Here is a 24,637-nt window from a genome sequence, read left to right as displayed (position 1 = left end):
CAGCAAGTTGTGACTGTTTGCCTGCACTGTCTTCTCCGAGTCTTTTCTTACCCGTTGTTGTTCTTCTTTCACAGCAGCCAGTCATTAAGGACAAGTCCCCAGGTTTCAGACTGGGCTCAGAGTCCATGACACAGTAAGCAACTTTTCCTCCTAAATAATCTGTGGTGATAAATAGTTGGGTTTTTTGTTTGTTTGTTTGTTTGCTTTTTTTTTTTTTTTAAGGACAGTTTCTCCATTTCTCTTTTTAGGACATTACATCAAAAGTTAAATTTCAGATCATTGATTTTTGAAAGAGTTAAGCTAGCTTAAGGAGAATATTTTAATGGTTGGACTTTGAGGATGTATATGTAACTAAGTTACAAGAAATAGTATTAAATAAAATTAAAATATCACACTACATTTTTGTTTTCATGGACCTACTTTGTCTTTTATTTTTGAGTAACATTTTATTTTTTTAAGATTTTATTTACTCATTTTAGAGAGAGAGAGAGAGCGCGTGTGCACACACATGAGTGGGTGGGGAGGGCAAAAGGGAGAGGGAGAGAATCCCAAGCAGACTCTGAGTACAGACCCCGATGGGGCTCGATCCCATGACCCTGAGCTGACATCATGACCTGAGCCAAAATCAAGAGTCAGACGCTCAACCAGCTCAACCACCCAAGCACCCCTGTTTGAGTAACATTTTAAAATGACGTTAACTGAGGGGCGCCTGGGTGGCTCAGTCATTAGGCATCTGCCTTCGGCTCAGGTCATGATCCCAGGGTCCTGGGACTGAGCCCTGCATCAGGCTCCCTGCTCGGCGGGAATCCTGCTTCTCCCTCTCCCACTCCCCCTGCTTGTGTTCCCTCTCTCGCTATGTCTCTGTCAAATAAATAAATAAAATCTTTAAAAAAACAAAATGACATTAACTGAAAACAAGTAGATGATATGGTTAAAAAAGATATATATGAAATACCTATTTTGAGGCATTAAAGAAGAAAAAAAAAAAACAAAAACGCTAATACCCAGAACATTATCACTGTGTATTTTCTACAAATGCCTAATATATTTAAGCAATTTACTTTGAGGTATTTATTTGAAAGAACACTAGGAAGTTTTTGTATTTTTATTAGATAGTTGCTGTGTCACTTAATACATAAATAGAAAATCCCTTTTACCTCAAAAAAATTACATCAAAAACCTTCCCAGAATATTTCTCACTTTTTTTAATCACTGCAGATGATTTTATACCTAACTTTTAGCCCAAACGTCATATTCACACATCACTAGCAAATCATCACATGAGTGTAATAGCCTCGAACAGCCTAGATACCTGTCGTGCCCTCCCGTTCAACCACCACCATCCCCTCATACGCATATGAGAACTTGCTTACAGACACATGCACTGGATCATCCCTGCTGAATTTCCTTCAGGAAGATACTTGTTCAAGTTAACCCTGCTATCCACTTTGACCTTTTGAAGAATAATATGTCTCTTTCAGTTCAAAAATTCTGATGTAGGTGACAGTCTAATTTACAGGAATTATCAAATAAACTCATGAGCCTGTCTCACAAGATAATGTTTCATAGATGAAAGACAAACATAATTTTTAAATGGTGTTCCCAAGAATCACCAAATCATGACCTAGAAGATTCCTTAGAAATTCTACATCCCCTCTGTTTTCTAGTCAAGAAAACTAAGGGGGAAGGCCTTGTGTAACATTCACAGGGTGGTCTGCGTCAACACACAGACAACGCCGAAGATTCTCAGACTACTGCAGTGTTTGTTGTTTCTTAAATCATATTTAGTATTGTCAAGCTTCTTGGTAAAATACCATTTTGTTGGAAGCTTAAAAATCTTTCTGAGAGAGAAACTCTGTTGATGATGCTCTATCTATCTATAACCCGTATCACTTCAGAGCACAATCAGTCAGTCACGTGATCATGATTCCCACCATTGCCCTTCAGACCAGCATCCTGACCCCTGTCTTACATATGGAGAAACAAGATCTTCGAGGCTGGGACTTGTTTCAAGTCACTGTGGGTACTAAGTGGCAGACCCAGTTCCAGAACACAGGTCCTCTGTTTCCTAATCTCCTTTTCTTTCCAGGCTTTCCTGTTGCCAGTCATAGGATGCAAACACACATCCCAGGTCTTTCCGGTTTTTGTTCTTGTTACATCTGCCAGGAAAGTTTTCAGTTCCATTCTCTAAAAACGTAAAATTTTATATAATAGTTGATAATACAGTCATTGCCCCAAGGAGTTTATACTCAATGACAGATTATATATATAAAAAGTACCCTGGGACAATGAGGACAAACTGTTTCAGCAACCAAAAAATAACCATATTTAATACATTATGGCAACAGTGTTCTTGGTGTTTTTAAGCATGTTTTATAAAAACTTTTAGAACTTTTACCTAACATGCAAATGAGAGACTGCAATCACTCTGACTGCATTGGATACCTATTTTCAAGTGATAGAGATCCAGCCACGCCATGCTCTCCTGACTAAAAAAACCTCACAAAACATCCCAGCTTCTAAAGGCTGTGAAGGTAGTTTGACTTTTCCTTTTGAGCATAGAGCACTTACCAAGCTTCTGAAAATAAATTTTCATAAGAAGTTCAGATATGTCTAAATGCTCAAGTTCATCTGCAGCCTTTGGGCTTTCCCTATACTAATAATTTCTTAGAAATAAGGATGAATTAAGATACATTTCTCATGACCTGGAAACTGTAGGTGAGTTGAAGGTGAAAATATTATAGCCCAGTATGTACAAAGAAGTCATTTCTTTATTTCTCTAATTTACCTAAGTGAGTCCATTGTATCCAAATAAATGGAGAGAGGCTGATTTTTGTGTTTCTTTGCAGTCTTGCCATTCAGTTTGCAACATCTGCTTATTTAGTTGGTTGACCAGAATATATAAATAAGCCACGTAGGACTACCTCTTACCACTTCCACTTGAATTTCTTTGTCTGGTTTATTCTTTCTTATTTTTTTTAGAAATGTCAATCACTTCTCTGCAAGTAATTTTTACACATTTTAGTAAAACTACACTTCCTTTTTAAGATTATCAAGAAGAAATTCCAGTAGGTTAATTTAACAAAGGTATTTTCTTAAAAGTCTTACACTTTCGCCCTTTGTACCTCATGCCCCTATGATGTTATTATCTGCTGCCTAAGTCAGAGTTTGTAATGAAATTTCTGTAAGTACGTTACAATCCTTAATAAGTAGTATTGGTATTTCTTAGTCATTAATCTGTTTTTAACTTGAGTTTTTTCAGGTTTTTTTTTTTTAAACATAGAATGTTTTATTTCATTAACAACTTTGATCGGAGAAAAGTTAATTCAGATAGTCAATCATGTTAAAGTCCTTTATGAACACTCAAATGTGAACTGAATGAATGAATGAAATCTCTTCTTAATATAGTGAAGCCATAGGGTTAATTCTAAGTATCCTGTAAATCCTCCACTATGTACTGATTCCATCTTTATAATTATCCTATTCTAGGGGAGCTTGGGTGGCTCAGTTGTTAAGCGTCTCCCCCAGATCATGATCCCGGGGTCTTGGGATCTAGCCCCGCATTGGGCTCCCTGCTCAGCGGGAAGCCTGCTTCTCCCTCCTCCACTCCCCCTGTTTGTGTTCCCTCTCTCTCTGTCTCTCTCTCTCTCTGTCAAATAAATAAATAAATAAATCTTAAAAAAATAATAATAATAATCCTATTCCGGACACCCTCAGTTTCTTTCTCTATCCATGAGAACAAAGTAGTTTATCTTTTTTCCCTAAAATACCCTACTATTTGCAACCTTTTTTTTTTTTAAGTTCTTACTTTATCCATTTTCAGCCTTTTTTCTTACCCTCCCCCTTTGTGAGATTAGACCCACCCATTGTCAGGTGTGTGACATCACAGTGTTCTTTATATATTATAAATATGTTCTTCATCAGGTACACGATTTGCAGATATTTTCCCCCAGGCTCCATTTTTCCTTTTCATTCTCTTAATAGTGGCTTTCAAAGAGCAAGCCTTATTTCGATGAAGTCCAATTTATCAATTTTTTTCTTTTATGAATCATGCTTTAGTTGTAGTATCTAAGCAGCCTTTACCTAAAGTCACAAAAGTTTTTTCCTATGTCTTCTTATAAAAGTTTTATAATTTCAGGTTTTATATTTAAGTCTATGATCTGTTTTGCATTAATTTTTATATATGGTATGAGGTTTGGATCAGAAGGTTTATTTTGTTTTGTTTGCATTTGCATATCTGGTTGTTCCAGCACCATTGAAAAAAACAATCCTGCCTCAGATGAATGGCCTTTTTGCACTTTTGTGAAAATTAGTTGTCAGTGTATGTGTGGGTTTGTTTCCGGCCTCTCTATTCTGATCCATTGATCTACTTTTCTGTCTTTACATCAGTAACACACTGTCTTGATTACTACAGTTTTGTAATATGTCTTGGAATTGGGTATTATTGGTCCTCCAACTTTGTCCTTTTTAAATATTGGTTTAGCTATTCAAGGTCCCTTTTATGCCCACATGAATTTTAGAATAAGCTTGTTATACAACAGAACCTACTACAGTTCCGGTTGGCATTGCCTTGAATCCAGAGATCAGTATGGGGGAACTGACATATTAACAATGTTCAGTAATCTGACTCATTAACATGATATATTTCTTCATTTATTGAAATCTTCTTTAATTTCTTACAGCACTGTTTTTTCAGTTTTCAAGGCATAAGTCCTACACATGTTTGGCTCATTTATTCCTGAGTATTTCATATGTAAATGATATTGTTTTCCAATTTCAGTTTATAATTGTTCGTTGCTCATTTATAGAAATACTACTGATTGTTGTATGTTGAACTTGTACTATGACATCTTACTAAAATGCCTTTTTAATACCTTTTCAGTATGTTTTACTAGATTCTCTACATAAACATTCAAGCAAATGAAAACCAGTTTAATTTCTTCCTTTCCAAACTGGATGCCTTTTATTTTTATTTTTATTTTTATTCTTATATTTTTGCCTTATTGCATTGGATAAATCTCCAGTACAGTGTTACAATGTCGAATAGAAATGATGAGAGTATATAGTGTTATCTTCTTCGTGACCTTATGGGTAATGAGTGGGAAAGCATTTAGTCTTTCGCCACTAAGTATGATATTATCATAGGTTTTTTAATAAATGTCCTTTATCAGGTAGTTTCCTTCATTTCCTGGTTTGCTGAGAGTTTGTATCAGGAATGGATGTTGGATTTTTGTCAAATGCTCTCTGTATCTATCAAAATAATCACATGATTTTTCTTTATTAATTTATGTTAATGTGGTAAATTACATTGGTTTTCAAATTTAAACTAACCTTTCATTCTTAGGATTAACTTTGTTTAGTCATGGTAGGTTATCATTTTTATAAGTTGGTGGACTTGATTTTCCAAACTTTAATTAGAACTTTTTGCACTTTGTTCATGAGAAATATGGATCTATAGTTTTCTTGTAATGTCTTGTCTGGTTCAGTATCAGGGGAGGTCAACTTCATGGATAGAGTTAGGAAGAATTCCCACCTCTTCCCTTTTCTGGAAGAGTCTGTGTAGATTTGATATTTTTTATAATTTTTATTTCTTCATTGATACTATTTGGTGACATGATTTCCTTTAGTTCTTTGAACATATTTACAGTGGTGGATTTCAAGTCTTTGTCTAGAAAGTCCAATATGTAGACTTCCTAAGGGACAGTTTCTGTTGATTGCTTTTTTCCCTTTGTATGGGCCACACTTTTTTTTTTTTTTAAGATTTTATTTATTTATTTGACAGAGAAAGACACAGCGAGAGAGGGAACACAAGCAGGGGAGTGGGAGAGGGAGAAGCAGACTCCCTGCCGAGCAGGCAGCCCGATGCGGGACTCGATCCCGGGACTCCAGGATCATGACCTGAGCTGAAGGCAGTCGCTTAACCAACTGAGCCACCCAGGCGCCCCATGGGCCACACTTCTTATTTCTTTGTATGTCTTGTAATCTATTGTTGAAAACTGGACATTTTAAATGCTATAATATGACAACTCTGGAAATTAGATTCTTCCCTTCCCCGAGGTTTGTTGTTACTACTTACTGTAGTTGTTCTTTGTTTGTTAAATAACGTCTCTGAATAAATTCTATAACGCTATAATGTTTTGCCACTGAAGTCTCTGCTTGGTTAGATTAGTGATTAGCTAATTGGACAAAGATTTCCTTAAACACCTGGAACCAGTAAGTCTCCCAGTCTTGCTAAGGGATTATGCACCCCTTCAATATTTAGCCAAGCATTTGACAACTCTGTCTTAGCTTTCACTTCCTGTTAGCACAGGGCATTAGGATCATCCAGAAGTGAAGGCGTAAGGCCTTCTTGAGGCCTCTGCTGTGCATGCACACAACCCTACACATGAGACCTTCTAGACTCGCAGAACTATGTCCGAGCCTTTTAAGACCCCTGTGGACATCTTACTTCCCCAGCTTTTCCTTTACAGCTCCATAGTTAGTCTATTGTTTGACTACTGTTATCCATCACTCAGCCAGGAAGTTAACTATAATTGTTTTCAACAAGTGCCTCCCAGGGAAAAGGCAACTCTGAGATAGGTCAAATACAGACAGCCTTACAAGTGGTATCTTCCGAAGAACCACCAGACAGATCAAGTGAAGACAGTTCTTTGGAAATGAGGCTTTGAAAGAGCTCCATCCCTGTTCTGTGCCTTCCAGTAGCTGCCAGGCTGCTGGCTTTCACCATAAATGCAGGCTATTCTTTTTCAAGGAGAGCCAACAGTGGGGGTTGGGACTAGGTCAAATTGAAATGCCACAAAGCTCACAAGATCTTACCAAGATTCAACCCATTTTCTTGAGTAAACATTCCCCAGTTGCCACAAGCTTTTGGCTAATTTCCAGAATTCTGAAAAAGTAGATTCTAACCATTTTTGCCAGTCTTCTCCTAGCTTATTTGGAGAAGAGAATATTCAGAAGTCCTCAGCTCCACCACTTTCACGGACTTCATTTTATTTCTTCTTCACATATTGGGTAAACTCACCAATAAAGCTGTCTGGTTCTGGAATTTTCTTTTTTGGAAGATTTTTATCTACAAATTCAATTTATTTAATAGAAGTGGTATTAAGTTATCTAGTTCTTCTTGTATAGACTTTAATAATTTGTTTCTTTCGAGGAATTTGTCCATTTCACTCAAGTGGTTGAATTGATTGACATAAAGTTGTTCATAATATTCCCTCATTATCTTTTCAGTATTAAAAGAATCTGTGGTAGTGTTGCATCTCTCTAATCCCTGGTGTCGATAATGTCTTTTTTTTTTTTTTTTTCAATCAGCCTGGCTAATGGTTTATCAATTTTATTGATCTTTTCAAAGAATTGACTTTTTGTTTCACTGATTTCTGTTTATTGTTTATTTTCTATTTCATTGATTTCCACTCTGGTCTTTATTTCTGTTTATTTTGGATTTAACTTGTCCTTCTTCTAGTTTTTTAAAGTGGAAACTGATCATTGATTTAACACCTTTCTTCTCTCTTAGTATAAACATGTAGTGCCATAAATTTCCCACTAAGCACTGCTTGAATGGCATTCCACAAATTTTGATGTGTTGTGGTTTCATTTTCATTTCTTTCAAAACACTTTAATTTTTCTTCAGATTTCTTCTTTGACCTATGGGTTACTTAGAAGTGGGTCATTTCATTTCCAATGTTTAGGAAGTTTCCCAGAGATCTTTCTGGTACTGATTTCTAATTCCATTGTGGTCAGAGAACATACTCTATATGATACACATCTTTTTAAATTTACTAAGAATTGTTTTGTGATTCTTAATTTGGTCTCCCTTAGTAAAAGTTTTTAGTCCCCTTGAAAAGAATGTGTATTATGCACTTACCTACCGGAAGTATTCTTTTATAAATAAATTGGATCACATGGGCTAATAGTGTTGTTTATATCTTTTGTTGCCTTACTGATTTTCTGTGTACTTTTCTATTATTGAGAGTAGGGTATTGAAGTCTTCAACTAATATTGCAGGCTTGTTTTTTTCATTCTTGTAGCTCTGTTAATTTTTGTGTCATATATTTTGAAGTTCTGTATTAGGTGTCCATATATTTAGGATTGTTACGTACTCTTGAAGGATTGACACCCTTATTATGAAATGACTATTTCTGGTCATATTCTTTGTTCTGAAATCTCCTTCATTTAATATTAACAAAATTTCTCCAGCTTTCTTTTAGTAATGTTAGAATGGTTTATGTGTTTTCATACTTTAAATATACAGATGCAAGGGGCGCCTGGGTGGCTCAGTCATTGAGCATCTGCCTTCGGCTCAGGTCATGATCCCAGCATCCCGGGATTGAGTCCCACATGGGGCTCCCTGCTCTGCAGGAAGCCAGCTTCTCCCTCTCCCCCCTGCTTGTGTTCCCTCTCTTGCTGTGTTTCTCTCTGTCCAATAAATAAATAAAATCTTAAAAAAAAAAATACAGATGCAAATAGGTTGAGAATTAAAGTATGTTTTTTATAGGCAGCGTATAGCTGAGTCATGCTCATTTTATCCAATATGACCATTTCTGCCTTTTAATTAGGGTAATTAGGCAAATGTTTATATTTAATATGATTATTAATATGGATTAATTTTTAGTCTGTTGTACTGCTTTTTTATTTTCTATTTGTCTCATCAGTTCTTTTTTCATCTTTTCCTGCTTTCTTTTAGATTATGTTACCTATTTTATCTTGCTTGCTAGCTTAATATCTATAATGCTGTGTTTTGCTATGTTAGTGATTTTTTTAGGGTTTATAATACAAATATTTATCACACAGTATATCTTCAGGAGCTTTAAGATGGTACACTTCCATATCTTCCTTCCTGACCTTCATGCGTCTATGGTCACACATTTATTTAAGTTATAAACTCCTCAGTATGTTATTATTTCTGTTTAAACTGTCATCTTTTGGGGCACCTGCATGGCTCAGTCGGTTAAGCATCTGCCTCCAGCTCAGGTCATGATCCCAGGGTCCCGGGATCGAGCCCCGCATCGGGCTCCCTGCTCAGCGGCGAGTCTGCTTCTCTCTCTCCCGCTGCCGCTCCTTCTGCTTGTGCTCTCTCTTGTTCTCTCTCTCTCAAATAAAGTCTTAAAAAAAAAAACCTCTCATCTTTTTAAGAGATTGCATAAGAAATTCTTAATATTTGCCCATTTTGTTTCCATTTTCAGTTATTTTGTAATTCCTTTGTGTAAATCCATATTTTCGCCTACTATCATTTTCTTTACGCCTAGAGGACTCCCTTCAAAATTGCTTGTAGTGTTAGCTAAAAATAAATGCCTTCACTTTTCATATGTCTGAAAAGAACTAGTTCATCGCTGTTTCTTTTTTTTTTTAAGATTTTATTTATTTATTTGACAGAGAGACACAGCGAGAGAGGGAACACAAGCAGGGGGAGTGGAAGAGGGAGAAGTAGGCCCCCCGCCGAGCAGGGAGCCCGATGCGGGCCTCGATCCCAGGACCCTGGGATCATGACCTGAGCCAAAGGCAGACACTTAACGACTGAGCCACCCAGGCACCCCTCATCTTTGTTTCTGAAAGCTATTTTCACTTGGCATAAAATTCTGTGTTGAAAGATTTGCACTTTTTTTCTGGTACTTTAAAAATGTTCCTCCACTGTCTTCTCACCTGCAGTTTTTTCCAACAAGAAATAGACTATTATGCTTATCTTATTCCTCCATACATAGCATGTTTTCCCCGACTGTGGCTACTTGTAAGGTTTCTCTCTATCACTGGTTTTGCACAATTTGATCATGATGTGCCTTGTAATTTTCTTTATGTTTCTTGTGCTGGGGGTTGGTAGATCTGTAGGTTTATATTTTCATCAAATTTAGAACATTTGGGCCTTTTTTCTTCAGTTTTGTTTTATTTTGTTTTTTTCTCCTCTTTGAGGATTCCAATTACACATATATTAGGCCGCATAAAGGTGTCCCACAGCTCACTGATGCTTTATGTTTTTTAATTCTTTTTTGTGTGTGTATTTCATCTTTCTATTGCTGTGGCTTCCATTTAATTTCTACTAATAGTTTCTGCTGCTATGTCTTCAGGTTATCTGATCTCTTCTCTGCAGTGTCTATTCTGATTTTAATCCTTTCCAGTATATTTCTCACCTCAGGCATTTTAGTTTTCATCTCTAGAAATTCAGTGTGGGTTTTCTAGTTATCTTCCATGTTTCTTCCTAACCTTTTGAGCAGGTGCAATATAGTTATAATAACTCTTTTAATGTTTTTTCTAACATTGTTTTAATGATAATTCTAACACCTGTGTCAGTTCTGGGTCAGTTTCTATTTTTTTATCCTCATTGTAGGTTGTATTTTTCTATCTCTTTGCCCCCCTAATAAATTTTTATTGGATGCCATACATTGAAATTTTTTACCTTTTGGTTCCTAGATATTTCTCTATTTCTATAAATATCCTTAAGCTCTGTTCTAGAGTGTAGTTAAGCTACTTCGGAACAGTTTGATCCTTTCAGGTCTTGCTTTTAAGATTTGTTAGTTGGGACGAGAGCCATTAATTATTCCTCACTACAGACACAAGTCCGTCTGGGTACTCTGTGCAGTGCCCTCTGAGTCATGAGGTTTGCCAGCCTGGCTGGTAGGAACAGGCACTGTTCGGGCCTCGGGAAGTTTCCTCAGACGCATCCATTCATCGGTACTTGCAGAATGCTTGAAGGGTAACCCTTTGCAGATCCTCCCGTTCTGTCACTCTGAAGCTTTTTCCTCCCTGGCACTCCAAACTCTAACCACCTCTGTCTCCTCAGACCCTCAGCTGCTAGGGAGTCCACCAGGACCCATGCAGGCTTCATCTCCCTGTGCTATGGCCTGGAAGCTCTCAAGGTAGTAAGGTAGTAAGATGGGTGACCATAGGGTTCATCTCATTTATTCCCCAGCTCTTGGGTATCAGTGTCCTTTGTTGCCAATGACTTACTGTCTTGAAAACTGTTGTTTCGTATATTTTGTCCAGTGGTTTTGCTTGCTTGCTTGTTTCTTGGTGGTGGTTTTGGGCAAGCAGTATATCTAGTCCCTGTTACTGCATCTTGGCTCAAGCAAACATCTACATGTGTGTGTTTCAAGATAATTTTCTGTTAGATTATATATAGATTATTAGAAAAGGTGGAGAGGATCACACAGTCTGATTTTCCTGCAGTGATCAGTGAAAGCCAAAGATGTAAGATAGCATTTAAGTCTTAAAGACAATATTGAGATAGGGTGAACAAAAAGAGAAGAACCTAAACGTTAGGACATCAGAAGCTAAAGTGTAAAATGCCTGGGGTACCCTGAGGCCGGTAGGTACTCTGTGGTTGGAACAGAGGTCAAAAACTAGGGCCTGCCCAGCAAGATGCAGTCCTGGTATCTTTGGTTGGGTCCACTGTGTGTGTGTGCGTGCGTGCATGTGTATAATTTTCAGTTGCCCAAATACAAAAAGATTTCACATAAATGCAGACTTTCTACTTCTCTTGAAAATAATCTGAAGTTCTGGGCCACAGTTCCACAGTGTTCCATGGTATCCATGGTATCCCTGAGCTGGAGCTGAGGCAGTGGATTGCCTCTCCTGCATGGGTCATACACTCTGCAGTTGGCCAGTTTATTGTGTTACCCCCAGCTTGCTTTTCTCATTCACCATATTACTCCCCTGGCCCCCAGAGATACCCGAGTTTTTACTTTAATGCCCGAGAATAGGTTCCCTGAAGAGAGATTGCAAATTATCAGTGCTTATTTTTTAGAGCTCAGCCTTTCCTTTCTCTCATTATTCTCCCCCTTTCGAAATATATACTTTATTTTAATGTCTGACCTTTTCCTTCTCAGCCATCTGATCCCATTTTCCTTACCTTTATGTCTCCACATCATTATCTCCAGCTGCCATACCAGTACCACAGACTGGGTCCCTTAAGCAACAGAAATTTATTTTTTCAGTTCTGGAGGCTGGAAGTTCAAAATCAAGGTTCCAGCAGGGTTGATTTTTGGTGAAGCCTCTCTTCCCAGCTTGCAGACAGCCACCTTCCCACTGTGTCCTCACGTGGCCTTTCTTCTGTGTGTGTGTGGAGAAAGAGAGCTCCGTGGTGTCTCTTCTCTTATAAAGACTACCACTTCCGTAGGTTAGAGCCTCCCCCTATGGCCTCATTTAACTTTAATTAACCTCCTTAAAAGCCCTGCTTCCACTTTGGGGATTAGGGCTTCACCCTGTGGGTTTTGAGAGAACACAGTTTAGTTCATAGCGATCTCTATTCAATCCTATATATTACTTGATTTTGAAATTCTTGCATCTGTGACAAATTCTTTCACCATTCCCAGATATTCCAGAAAGGAGACACTGTCTTCCACTCTTTAAATTTCCCTTTTGTCATTGTTTTTGTATTTTCTTTCTCCTAACATTATTTACACTACTATGCACTCATTCACAAAGTATTAGTTTTATATTTTCTCCTACTGTTGAACTGTTTAAAAAGCTGCATTCCACATCCCACAGTTCAGAATATCACAGCTTTATTTATTTATTTTTTTGAGTAGAGTTGCCACACGGTGTTTCATTGGTTTCAGGTATACAGCATAGTGATTTGATAAGTCCATACATTACATTGTGCTTGCCACAAGGGTAGCTCCCATCTCTCACCATATAACACTATTACAGTCTCATTGACCGTACCTCCTATACTGTACCTTTTCTTTCCATGACTATTCATTCCAGAACTGGGATCCTATATCTCCCACTCCCCTCTGCTCAGGCAACCATCGGTTCTCTGTATTATAGGTCTGATTCTGCTTTTTGTTTGTTTGTTCATTTGTTTTGTTTTTTATATTCCACATGTAAGTGTATATGGTATTTGTCTTTCTCTGACTTATTTCACTTAGCATAATACCCTCTAGGTGCATCCATGTTGTCACAAATGGAAAGATCTTGTTCTTTTTTATGGCTGAGTAATATTCCATTGTATATATATACACACCACATCTTCTTTATTCATCTATCAGTGGACACTTGCGTTGCTTCCATGTCTTGGCTATTGTAAATAATGCTGTAGTAAACATAGAGGTATATAGCTCTTCAAATTAGTGTTTCATTTTCTTTGTATAAATACCCAGTAGTGGAATTCCTGGATCATATCACAGCTTTCTTATGCATAAACTTCCTTCACCTTTCTCTCTGTCACTAAGAAATTTCTTCTTATTTCTATATACCCACACATGAGTGCACACACATACACACACGTTTTTCCATCTAATTTGATAAAAACTTTTATTTATTTTTTTGATAAAAAGCTTTCTGGTTTTTCCCAGACATCTAATACTTTCCTGAGAGAAGCAAAATTGATTTTATTCTGTCCCTTCATCATAGTAAGAAGGAGCCCAACCAGGTAGAGGTTCATGTCTCTACATTATTTTGATTAACTCCCTGCCTCTCACCCCCCAACATAATCACTTATATAATGTGTTAAATGTTGTTCTTTCAGATCCTCCTGTCAATCTCCCCTCTCTCTTTCTACTGCCCCGACCTAAATCAGAGCCTCCTGTGAGCTGTTGCAGCAGCTTTCTTATGGGCTTTTGTTTCTTATCTTTCCCTCCTTTAGTTCTGAAGTGGCCAAAGAGCAGAGCCGTGAGGACCGAGGACACATAATGGATATGCACATGAAGAAGAATGAGCAAACCAGCAGAAAAGTCACCCTAATAGAGGTAAGAGGAAAACCCAGAGAAAGTTGTATCATAGAGTCAGGGGAGAAAGATTTAGGGAAGGCATGGTCAACCGTGACAAATGCCAAATAAGTCCTGGAGATGAAAAGTACAGCATAGGGAATATAGTCAGTAATGTTGTGCTGTCGTTTTTAGTGACAGCTGGAAACTCCACTTAGCATGGCCACTGAGTAATGAATGGATAGCATCGTCGAACCACTGCGGTGTAGCCCTGAAACTAATACTATGCAGTTAATTATACTGCAATTAAAAACAATTAAACAGTGACAAATGCCAGAGGGAAGAGAAGTAAAATACAGACTGAAAAATGCCCTTTTGGGATTTGCAGCCAAGAGGCCATTTATGACTTGGAAGAGGAGAGTTTGGTTGAGAGTCCTGGAAGCATGAATCTGATTTGTCTCCAGTGCAAAGGAAAAGATGCTCAGAATAGACTGCTTCTCCAAGAAGCTGTACTTTAAAGGAAAGGAAAAGCTGGACAGCAAGCAGTGGAAAACACAGGATTTAGAGACCTTTATAGAGAGAATAATCCCTGGGGACCAGAGGAGATACATTAGAATGTGAAACAAGGAGGGGTCACTTTTCTACCAAGACAGGCCAGTGAGGCACGTTTGTTTAAATGACGATGTTTTCTGGTGGGCGAAGGAATGTATGAAGGCCGCTGTTCTCTCGGTCAGGCACAGTGAAGTGTGTGTGCCAGAAGTGAGGCATTTCAGCTGTATTATGGCGCCCTTACAGAATCGTCACCGTGGGAGAGCGAGACTCAGAATTCTGTAGATTTTAATTATAAAAAAATAAAGGCTCATTATACCAAACACATATATATATTCATGGGTTAAGGAATGACTTTTTATCCTTGGTAACAGAATCAGAAAACATTTTGAAACAAATTTTAATAATAAAAACTTTGAAATGATACACATCAAAGAGAAAAAACACACCATAAGCAAAATCTAACAACAAATAATAACCCAAGATGAGGAGGAATTTCATAAAATATATGACAGATAAAGAATTAATACCCTTAGCATATTTTTTTTAAAAACTCTTCAAAATCAACAAAGAACAGAAGGAAAATTGACAAAGGGCATTCAGAAGACAGTTTTACCCTACTGTAGGAAAATATTCAAGTATACATGCACCGACTCAGTTAAAAGGCTGTTCCTGCAAGCAGTGTTTTAAAAATAGGAAGAAAAAGGGATGCCTGAGTGGCTCAGTCAGTTGAGTGTCTGACTTTTGATTTCGGCTCAGGTCATGATCTCAGGGTCATGAGATTGAGCCCTGCGTCAGGCTCTGCACTCAGTGGGGGTGTCTGCTTCTCTCTCTCTCTCTCTCTCCCCCTCTCCTTCCTTCCTCCCTCTCCTTCCCCCTGCTCGTGCTCTCTCTCTCTCTCTCTAAAATAAATAACTTTTTTAAAAATAGGAAGGAAAAAATTGAATTTCTATGAATATAGAGTTTATTAAATTATGGGACCTTTATATAAGAGAATACCATGTGATATTATTCGCTACATTAGAGAAGTATTTTTGTAGACATGGAAAGATGTTTATAACAAATTTTTAAGTAAAAGAAAGATAATTATAAAATAGTTTCTATATAACATATGCAGTTGACTCTTGAACAACACAGGGGTTAGGGGTGCCAACCCCCAGTCCATGCAGTCGAAAATCCATGTTATCACCTTGGACTCCCCCAACCACTTAACAATAACAGCCTACTGTTGACTGGAAGCCTTACTGATAACCTCAATAGTTGATTAACACACATGTTGTAAGTTATATGTATTATATACTCTTGTCTTACAATAAAGTAAGCTGGAGAAACAAAAATGTTACTAAGAAAAATACGTAAGAGAAAATACATTTAGAGTACTATACTATATTTACTATATTGTCAGTTTACAGCATCTGTGTACAAGACGAATCATCTGTGTGTACCTCCATCATTACGGTCTTATGTGATACATAGAATACTGTAGATGTTACACATATTATTAACACCGACATCAAAAATGAAGAGGATAATGTGAAAATTTGTATTTATTTAAAGGTATAACTATTCATGCATTGATAACAAAGAAGCAGCAATATGGTTGCTTTCTGGTGGCCCAGTGTAATCAATGTAATTGCTTCCCAGTCGCCTAGCCTGCATAGTAATGAATGAATGGCTATGGCAGAGAGTGTTGTAGTTTCTCTTTCATGATACTGATTGAAAACATTTGACCATAGAGTTGAGGGTCCATATCTGGGCTCTCTATTCTGTTCCATTGGTCTATATGTCTGTTTTTGTGCCAGTACCATGCTGTCTTGGTGATCACTGCTTTGTAACATAGCTTGAAGTTGGGCAACGTGATGCCCCCCAGCTTTGCGATATGGACCCTCAACTCTATGGTCAAATAATCTTCAACAAAGCAGGAAAAGATATGCAATGGAAAAAAGACAGTCTCTTCAATAAATGGTGCTGGGAAAATTGGACGCTATATACAGAAGAACGAAACTCGACCATTCTCTAACACCATACACAAAGATAAGCTCAAAATGGATGAAAGACCTCAATGTGAGACAGGAATCCATCAAAATCGTAGAGGAGAACATAGGCAGTAACCTCTTTGACATCGGCCACAGCAACTTCTTTCAAGATATATCTCCAAAGGCTAGTGAAACAAAAGCAAAAATGAACTTTTGGGACTTCATCAAGATAAAAAGCTTCTGCACAGCAAAGGAAATAGTCAACAAAACAGAGGCAACCCACAGAATGGGAGAAGGTATTTGCAAAAGACACTATAGATAAAGGACTGGTATCCAAGATCTATAAAGAACTTCTCAAACTCAACACCCAAAAAACAAATAATCAAGTCAAAAAATGGGCAGAAGACATGAACAGACACGTCTCTGAAGAAGACATACAAATGCCTAACAGACATATGAAAAAATGTTCATCATCATTAGCCATCAGGGAAATTCAAATCAAAAGCACACTGAGATAGCACCTTACACCAGTTAGAATGGCAAAAATTGACAAGGCAAGAAACAACAAATGTTGGAGAGGTTGTGGAGAAAGGGGAACCCTCTTACACTGTTGGTGGGAATGCAAGTTGGTACAGCCACTTTGGAAAACAGTGTGGAGATTCCTCAAAAAATTAAAAATAGAGCTACCCTATGACCCAGCAATTGCACTCCTGGGTATTTACCCCAAAGACACAGATGTAGTGAAAAGAAGGGCCATATGCACCCCAATGTTCATAGCAGCAATGTCCGCAATAGCCAAACTGTGGAAAGAGCCAAGATACCCGTCAACAGACAAATGGATAAAGATGTCGTCCATATATACAATGAAATATTACTCAGCCATCAAAAAGGATGAATACCCAACTTTTACATCAACATGGATGGGACTGGAGGAGATTATGCTAAGTGAAATAAGTCAAGCAGAGAAAGTTAATTAATATGGTTTCACTTATTTGTGGAACGTAAGGAATAGCATGGAGGACATTAGGAGAAGGAAGGGAAAAATGAAGGGGGGGAAATTGGAGGGGGAGACGAACCATGAGAGACTATGGACTCTGAGAAACAAACTGAGGGTTTTAGAGGGGAGGGGTGTGGGGGGATGGGTTAGCCTGGTGATGCGTATTAAAGAGGGCACGTACTGCATGGAGCACTGAGTGTTGTATGGAAACAATGAATTGTGGATCACTGCATCGAAAACTGGTGATGTATTGTACGGTGACTAACATAACATAATAAAATTAAATTAAAAAAAAAAACACTGTTACATTTAAAAAAAAAAAAACAACTTACTTGTGATGAAAGGCTGATAAGCAGTTTCTCTGCTTAGGGGAGAGAGGGCATCCTGTACTGTAATGTAACTCTTTGAAAGCAGAGTTATAAAACAGGAAGAAAACTAACATGTTATTAATTTTATTACCTATCACTGCGTTTGTAAGGATAGTCTGTCCACTTCCATACACGTGTTGCACACAATGTTCTATACAGTGGATACTTGGGCAGTGATGAAATGGTGATGACACAGAGTTAATAGATTTTCACACACAGACATACACACATATGCAATAGATAAGTTTAGTGACTGTACAGCATGATTATCTACTGTTCATCGAGTGGAAGTGGATCATCATAAAGGTCTTCATGCTTGTCCTCTTCCTGTGGAGGAGGGGGAGGAGGAGATGACAGGGGAGGAGCAGCTGGTCTTGCTGTCTCAGGGGTGGCAGAGGTAGAAGAGGAGGCAGGTTAGACGGGCACACAGTAGAACTTTACAGAAATACGTTGTAATTTCTGTCTGACTTGTTTGCTTTTTCATTTTTCTAAAAATGTTTCAATCTGGGGGGCGCCCGGGTAGCTCAGTTGGTTGAGCTGCCAGCTCTTGATTTCCGCTCAGGTCATGATCTCGGGGTCCTGGGATCAAGCCCCGCTTTGGACTCTGTGCTCAGCGGAGAGTCTGCTCGAGATTCCCTCTCTCCCTCTGCCCCTCCCCCCTCTATAAAATAAATAACTAAATCTTTTAAAAAATGTTTCTATATGGTACCAGTCCTTTTTCCACCATTTGCTTTAGTTTCATTGTCCATATCATAGAAGGGTCCCAGTCATAAAAGAAGTCAAAGCCATTTTGAATCATCGGAAGCCTTCTACTGGACTGTCTACTGTCCAGTTCAGTTTGTCTTCTGGCACTGCTTTTTATGTCTTTCCTCATCGTCTGGCACTGGTTCAGAGGCACTCATCTCTATCAAGTTGTCTTCTGTTCATTCCTCTGGTACGGTGTATATCAGTTCTTGAATTGCTCCAAGACCCGTATCTTGAAACCCTTCACCACCACCCCCGCCAACTTTTTTGCCATATCTACAATCTCTTTCGTGATTTCCTTGATTGGTTCTGCTGTAAATCCTGTAAAGTCATGCACAGCATCTGGATACAGTTTTCTTCAGCAGGAATCTATCATTTTGGGCTTGATGGTTCTCACGGCTTCTTCTATAACCATGATTGGCAGCTTCAGTGGTGTAAACTTCCAGATATTCATGATGTTCTCTCTGTTGGGGTTCTCTTCCATAGCATTGACAGTCCTTTCCCTAGAGTAATGTGTGTAATGAGCCTTAAAGTTTCGTATGGTCCCCCTGACCTAGAAGCTAAATTAGAGACATTGTGTTTGGGGACAAGTAGACCATTTTAGTGCCTTCGGTGTTGAACTCATGGGGTTCTGGGTGGCTAGGGGCATTGTCCAATATCAAAAGAACTTAAAAAGATGGTCCTTCAGTGGCAAGGTACTTTCTGACCTCAGGGGCAAAGCATCAGTGGAATCAATCCAGGAAAAGGGTTCTTCTCATTGTTCAGGCCTTTTTGTTGTATGTTAGTCTTTACCTTTTCCTTTCAAGGCCTTGGGGTTAGCAGCTCTGTGGATAAGGGCAATCCTAATCATAAAGTTGACTGCATTTGCACAACACAGTAGAATTAGCCTATCCCTTCTTGCCTTCCTTAAATCCTGGTGCTTGCTTCTCTTCCTCACCAGTAAATGTCCTTTGTGGCATTTTTTTTCCAGAATAAGGCACTTTCATCTGCATTAAAAATCTGTTCAGACAGATATCCTTGTTCCTCGGTGATTTTATTAATGGCCTCTGGGAACTCCTCGGCTGACTCTTGGTGGGCAGAACTGCTACTCCTGTGATCTTGGCTTTTTTTTAAGCCAAACCTCTTTCTTAAAATTATCAAACCATCCTTTGCTGGCATTAAATTCTCCAACTTTGGATCCTTCACCTTCCTTTTGCTTTAAGTTGTCACATAATGACTTTGATTTTCTTGAATCATATTAGAGTCTATCAGTACATCTTTCTTATATCAGCCCTATACACACATAAAAGCTGCATTTTCAATACAAAATAAAAAGGTATTTTGCAGGGGCGCCTGGGTGGCTCAGCCAGTTAAGAGTCTGTCTTCGGCTTAGGTCATGATCAAGCCCCCCCACATCGGGTTCCCTCCTCAGCGGGGAGTCTATTTCTCCCTCTCCCTCTGCCCCTCCACCCCCCCCACCCCCACTCATGCACTCTCTCTCTCTCTAATAAAATAAAATCTTTAAGAAAAATATTTTGCAAAACATGCAGGGTTTTCATACCTGTTGGTGTAGCTGCAGCAATGACTTCACGAGTTTCCTTTTCTTTTTTTACAATGGTCTTTATGCTGCATTCATTTATCTTGAAAAATGCAGACAGCCACAGCTGCAGACCTCAGTCTTTGGTAGGTATCTCAAGCAATTCAAGTTTTTCTGGGAATGTCATGACTTTTCTCTGCTTCTTGGGAGCACTTCCAGCATCAGTGGTGACACTTTGCCTGGGTCCCATGGTATTATTCAAGATTTACAGTATTGCACTAAACACAGTGAAAAATATGCAGGAGCTGTGAGAGATCACTTTTTACTGCGATACGCAATTTACTGGAGAGACGAGCTGCTCACACATATATATTTCTGTATATTTTATGGTAGTGAATGATAAAAGAGATTAGTATCTACACATATTTTATGCATTTGTGACATACCTTTTTCTTAGTTTTTTTAATATTTCTAAGCTAGTTTGCAAGTTTTTTCAAGTTGTCACAAATCTCCAAAAGCTTTTCCAACATATTTTTTTAAAAAATTTGAGTCTAAGTGGACTCATGCACTTCAAATCTGTGTTATTCAAGGTCAACTACATGCATAAAATATTGAATGATACAGATTTAAAAAAATATCAGTAGTTCCCTCTGAGTGGTGGTGGTGTGGTTATTTTTTTTTCTTTCATTTTACTTTGTGTATTTTCTAATTTTTCTACCCAACATATATTGATGTCTACTACTTGGTCATTTCTTTTAAAATGAAAGTAATTTTAGGGGTGCCTGGGTGGCTCAGCCGATTAAGCATCTGCCTTCGGCTCAGGTCATGATCCCAGGGTCCTGGGATCCAGCCCTGCGTCGGGCTCCTTCCTCAGCGGGGAGCCTGCTTCTCCCTCTCACTCTGCCTGCCGCTCTGCCATGTTCTCTCTCTTATCTTTGTCAAATGAATAAATAAAATCTTTAAAAATAAAATAAAATGAAAGTAATTTTAAAAATTTTCTAATATAGCCCCTTCTTTCTACATTTGCAGAATGCAGGGTTTCAGAGTCACAGGTAAAGTGCCTGAACTAGGACTTGATCTTCTGGCTCCAAGTTTAGGGCTGTTTCTGTTACATGGTGCTCAGGTAGCTGAGTAGATGGCAAGTGCTTACAGGCAGGGGCTCTACTGTGCTCACCTCGTTTCTCCCCGATACTTAGCCTGCTGTCTGGCCAAGTAGTAAGCCTCAGGGAATATTTACTGGATTGAATATCTTGCAGGGTAGGGCCCAGTATTTTTATGAGTCTTATTTTTCACACGTAACATACGCACAGTCACTAACCCGGTTTCATACTCATTTTCCAGTATCTTAGTGCGCAGATTTTCCTTTCTCTTTCCAAATGATTTGCCCTGAAAAAGAAGGCCCTCACTTTGTTATTCTCTACCTGCGTTGGCTTATGGGGCCCCATCCTGAGGAGACACCCCAGAGAAGGACCACATTTCGATTCTCTTTGGGGTCTTTCGGTTGGATGGCTTCTCTTCCCTTTCAGCAAATCTCCGTCTACTGCCTCAGCTTTTCAGTCCTGCGCTGTCGGCGCCTGTCATGCTCACGCGCCGCACCCCCCCCCCACCCGTCAGAGGTGTGCACTGGACGTCTCTCGTCCTTTCCCCCTCTCGCGGGCAGCCTTTGGCATTCTGTGTCCAGGGCTCCTTCCTCTTCTCAGTCTGATTCACTTCCCTTAAAGATGTTATCTACACTGCCTACTTCAGCATGTTCTAGTTACTTTTCTCTAGAGGGATCCCTCTCCTGAGGGTCCTCTGTCTTCTCTGTTTACTTCTCAGAGTGCAGGCTCCACCTGATACGTGTCACTTGTCCTACATCCTCTGCACGTGCAGGATCCAGCTCACTCACTTCCAGCTGTTCTTCTCTCCCTTCCCTTTTCTGTTTTTCTTCTTTGTTTTTGTTACCACTTTTACAAACGCCACCCCCCACTCTCTTTTGCCTTGTCGTTCCTCTAAGACCCTTTTACCCTCCTCTCAGCCCCTTGCGGATGTTTGTAGGGTCTCTCCGGCACTCGTGCCCAGCATCCGTTTGAGCCTTTACTACTTTCTTTCCCATTTGTATTGATCCCTAATTTGGGACAAGTTTTGTGGGCTTTACATGTATGCACACGGGCAGAAACGAGTGTGACACCCTTTTGTGGCCCCTGGTTCAATGGCACGCTGCATCTGTGCCACTTTACGCTCTACTTTAGTAGCTCTTGTGAGCCTCGCTTGAAACATTTTTGGACTTATGCATATAATCCCAGCTTATCTATGGTAGCTCTGTTCAACAAAGTTCAAGTCAGGAAACACAGACGGACAAAGGATTCTTTTCCCTCAGGCGTAAATGTCTCCCATCAAAAAAGATATTAAGAAAGATAGTGTCACTATTTATTTATGATCGAGCCTGCCCCTGAAAACACAGACGTTACCTGCACCTCTTGTGCTTCCAGGAAAGGACCTTAGGAAATGGGTAGCCTGCCCTTCCTGGCCCCGACGCTCCAGCCGTTACTCTTCTCAGGAGTGTGCAATGGAACTGACCACCACCTTAACCAGATTCTTAGGCGGCATTTGTTTTTGCAGAGCAGTCAAGCATGAAGCCCTTTCTGTTCAGAGGAAGGACGACAACATTTTTATCTAAGTCTAGATGCCACTGGCATGTGAATAATTGCATTACGGAGTGTCACGTTCAACACCACTAGCTAGTTTTTGTGTACTTCCTACATGGTCTCTAAGAAGCTCCTTCTTTCATCCACATGTTGGTTCTTGTTTTTTAAATTTTTTTAAGGTTTTTATTTATTTGACAGAGAGATGAGGAGCACAAGTAGGCCAAGCGGCAGGCAGGGGGAGAGGGAGAAGCAGGCTGTCCTCTAAGCAGGGAGCCTGATGTGGGGCTCGATCCCAGGACCCCGGGATCATGACCTGAGCTGAAGGCAGTCGCTTAACCAACTAAGCCACCCAGGTGCCCAAGTTCTTGATTTTTATTAATGGTATAATTTGCTTTATTTTAGAGCTGCATTTAGATGCATAATTAACCATCACTATCTTTGTTGAAAATGACACACACCATTTTTTGGATTTATTCGAAAAAATATAGTTAACCCACTTGTAAAAATAGACACAGCCATTGACCAAATGGAAGAATGTTATTTAATAAGGTGGTCTATATCCTTTCCACTTACTAACCATTGGAGCATCATCCGTGACATTTTTCCCCCCAATGAGTGAAGAATTTTACAAACTCTGATTGCCTGCTCTTAATTTCTGGAAGTTGCCCCAGGTTTGGAGTGCTTAGTGTCTGTATTTGAGAAGTGTATTTCTTTTTCGCTTGTCAGTGCCAGAGCCGGCTTTACGCATCTGCTGGTGGTGCTAGATGTTAACAGTGTGTTCAAGGAGCAAAGGTGAGGGCGCCTGGGTGGCTCAGTCGGTTGAGCGGCTGCCTTCGGCTCAGGTCATGATCCTGGAGTCCCGGGATCGAGTCCCACGTCGGGCTTCCTGCTCGGCGGGGAGTCTGCTTCTCCCTCTGACCCTCCCCTTCTCACGTGCTCTCTCATTCTCTCTCTCTCATTGTCTCTCTCAAATAAAGAAAGAAAGAAGAAGCAAAGGTGATTCGTACTTTGGTCTTGGGGGGGGGGGGGGGGGTGTGCGTGTGCGTGTGCGTGTGTCACCTGGTGTGTTTATTACCCCTGCTGTTGTAGGAGCACACTGAGATTTGGTTGTGGGCAAAAGACATTGTTCAAGTTCATTGAGCACATTGTGTGTACTTTTTTCCTAGTAAAGAGTTGAAGAAGAATGAAGAGACAACCAAATACACAGAAATGAAGTGACAAATTAAACCAAACAATTTCTCTTCAGAGTTAAGAATTTCCAGATACTAAGGAAGAAAGGAAGGACGCACTACTTCTTGTCCTTATGAGAGAATCTAGAAAAATCAGAAGCGAGGTACGAGTAAAAAAATAAATGTGGCCTTTTGACTTTCGTTGTTATAAACCATTGTGATTGTTGTTGATCAAAGTATTGGTACTTGTATTTATTAGTAATTACATCAAAATTATATGACCACTGTTGGAAAACCCATAAAGAAAAATACATAATTGCTATTCAACCAACAGGAAGGAAAAGTGTTTACACTGTTAGGATGTCCATTAAGCAGTCATTTAATATTATTATAGCTGTAACATGATTGTGTGTGTGATGTTATGTTCAGAATGTGAAATATATGCTTTTGAAATTTAGCTTTATTTAAGAGATAAGCAACTTCAGAATATTGTGTATTCTAAATGGTCCCAGTGACAAAGACATTAAAAGGGAACACATTTGTTTTGAATGAATCATATATACGTAATGTGATACATATAAACTAAAAATGGCCTTTGGCTTGATTGGCAGCAGTGTTTCAAATTTCTTTACTTTTTAAAAAGAGCATTTCATATTTAAGCATATAAATTTGTAGACTTTATTGAATATTTATTTTAGTCTTAACATTTGTTCTTAAATTATTACATTGTATTATTTAATGCTTGAGTTCCATAATTAATGGTGTCATTACTATGTGACTGTGTATTTTAAAGTGTTATAATACGAAAGTTCATTGGTTTTTTTTTTCTTGACTCTTGACTCAGACTTGTGACATTATAAGTTTGTCAATAAAATATTTAACCCCACAAAGGTCAAAACTAGTATAGTATGAGAAAACTTATTTACCAAATTAAACAACTGAATCAATTAAAATAAGAAGTGAGAAAAACAGTGTTGGGCATTGAGGTGTAAATTTTGCCCAGATGTATACTCGATGTGAAATATCTTCTAGTAAAAATATATTTGACTCCTAT

General features: G+C 38.9%; 1 protein-coding gene across 15 annotated transcripts in view; it reads left to right on the top strand.

Annotated features, from left to right (window-relative positions):
- AHI1 (Abelson helper integration site 1) overlaps positions 1-23,766 on the top strand; it is a 227,091-nt gene extending 203,325 nt beyond the window's left edge. For 4 of the 15 annotated variants that reach the window (XR_010413775.1, XR_010413785.1, XR_010413778.1 and 1 more), the window contains 2 exons: positions 13,577-13,679; positions 23,581-23,766. Coding sequence is in view for 3 of the 15 variants with exons in the window: in XM_064598128.1 (XP_064454198.1) it covers positions 75-133; positions 13,577-13,679; positions 23,581-23,583 (165 nt within the window). In the remaining 12 variants the exon portion in view is untranslated. Of the gene's footprint in view, positions 1-74; positions 134-5,782; positions 5,970-13,576; positions 13,680-23,580 lie in introns of those variants that run through there. The other 11 variants (XR_010413773.1, XR_010413777.1, XR_010413772.1 and 8 more) reach the window with 8 other exon arrangements.
- Positions 23,767-24,637: the final 871 nt, after the last annotated feature.

Source organism: Mirounga angustirostris, unplaced genomic scaffold (genome assembly GCF_029215605.1).
Source record: "Mirounga angustirostris isolate CCGP_5_RB_7025 unplaced genomic scaffold, mMirAng1.0.hap1 SCAF_8, whole genome shotgun sequence".
In the NCBI taxonomy this organism is placed as follows: domain Eukaryota; kingdom Metazoa; phylum Chordata; class Mammalia; order Carnivora; family Phocidae; genus Mirounga; species Mirounga angustirostris.
This window is presented reverse-complemented; position numbering and strand designations above follow the sequence as displayed.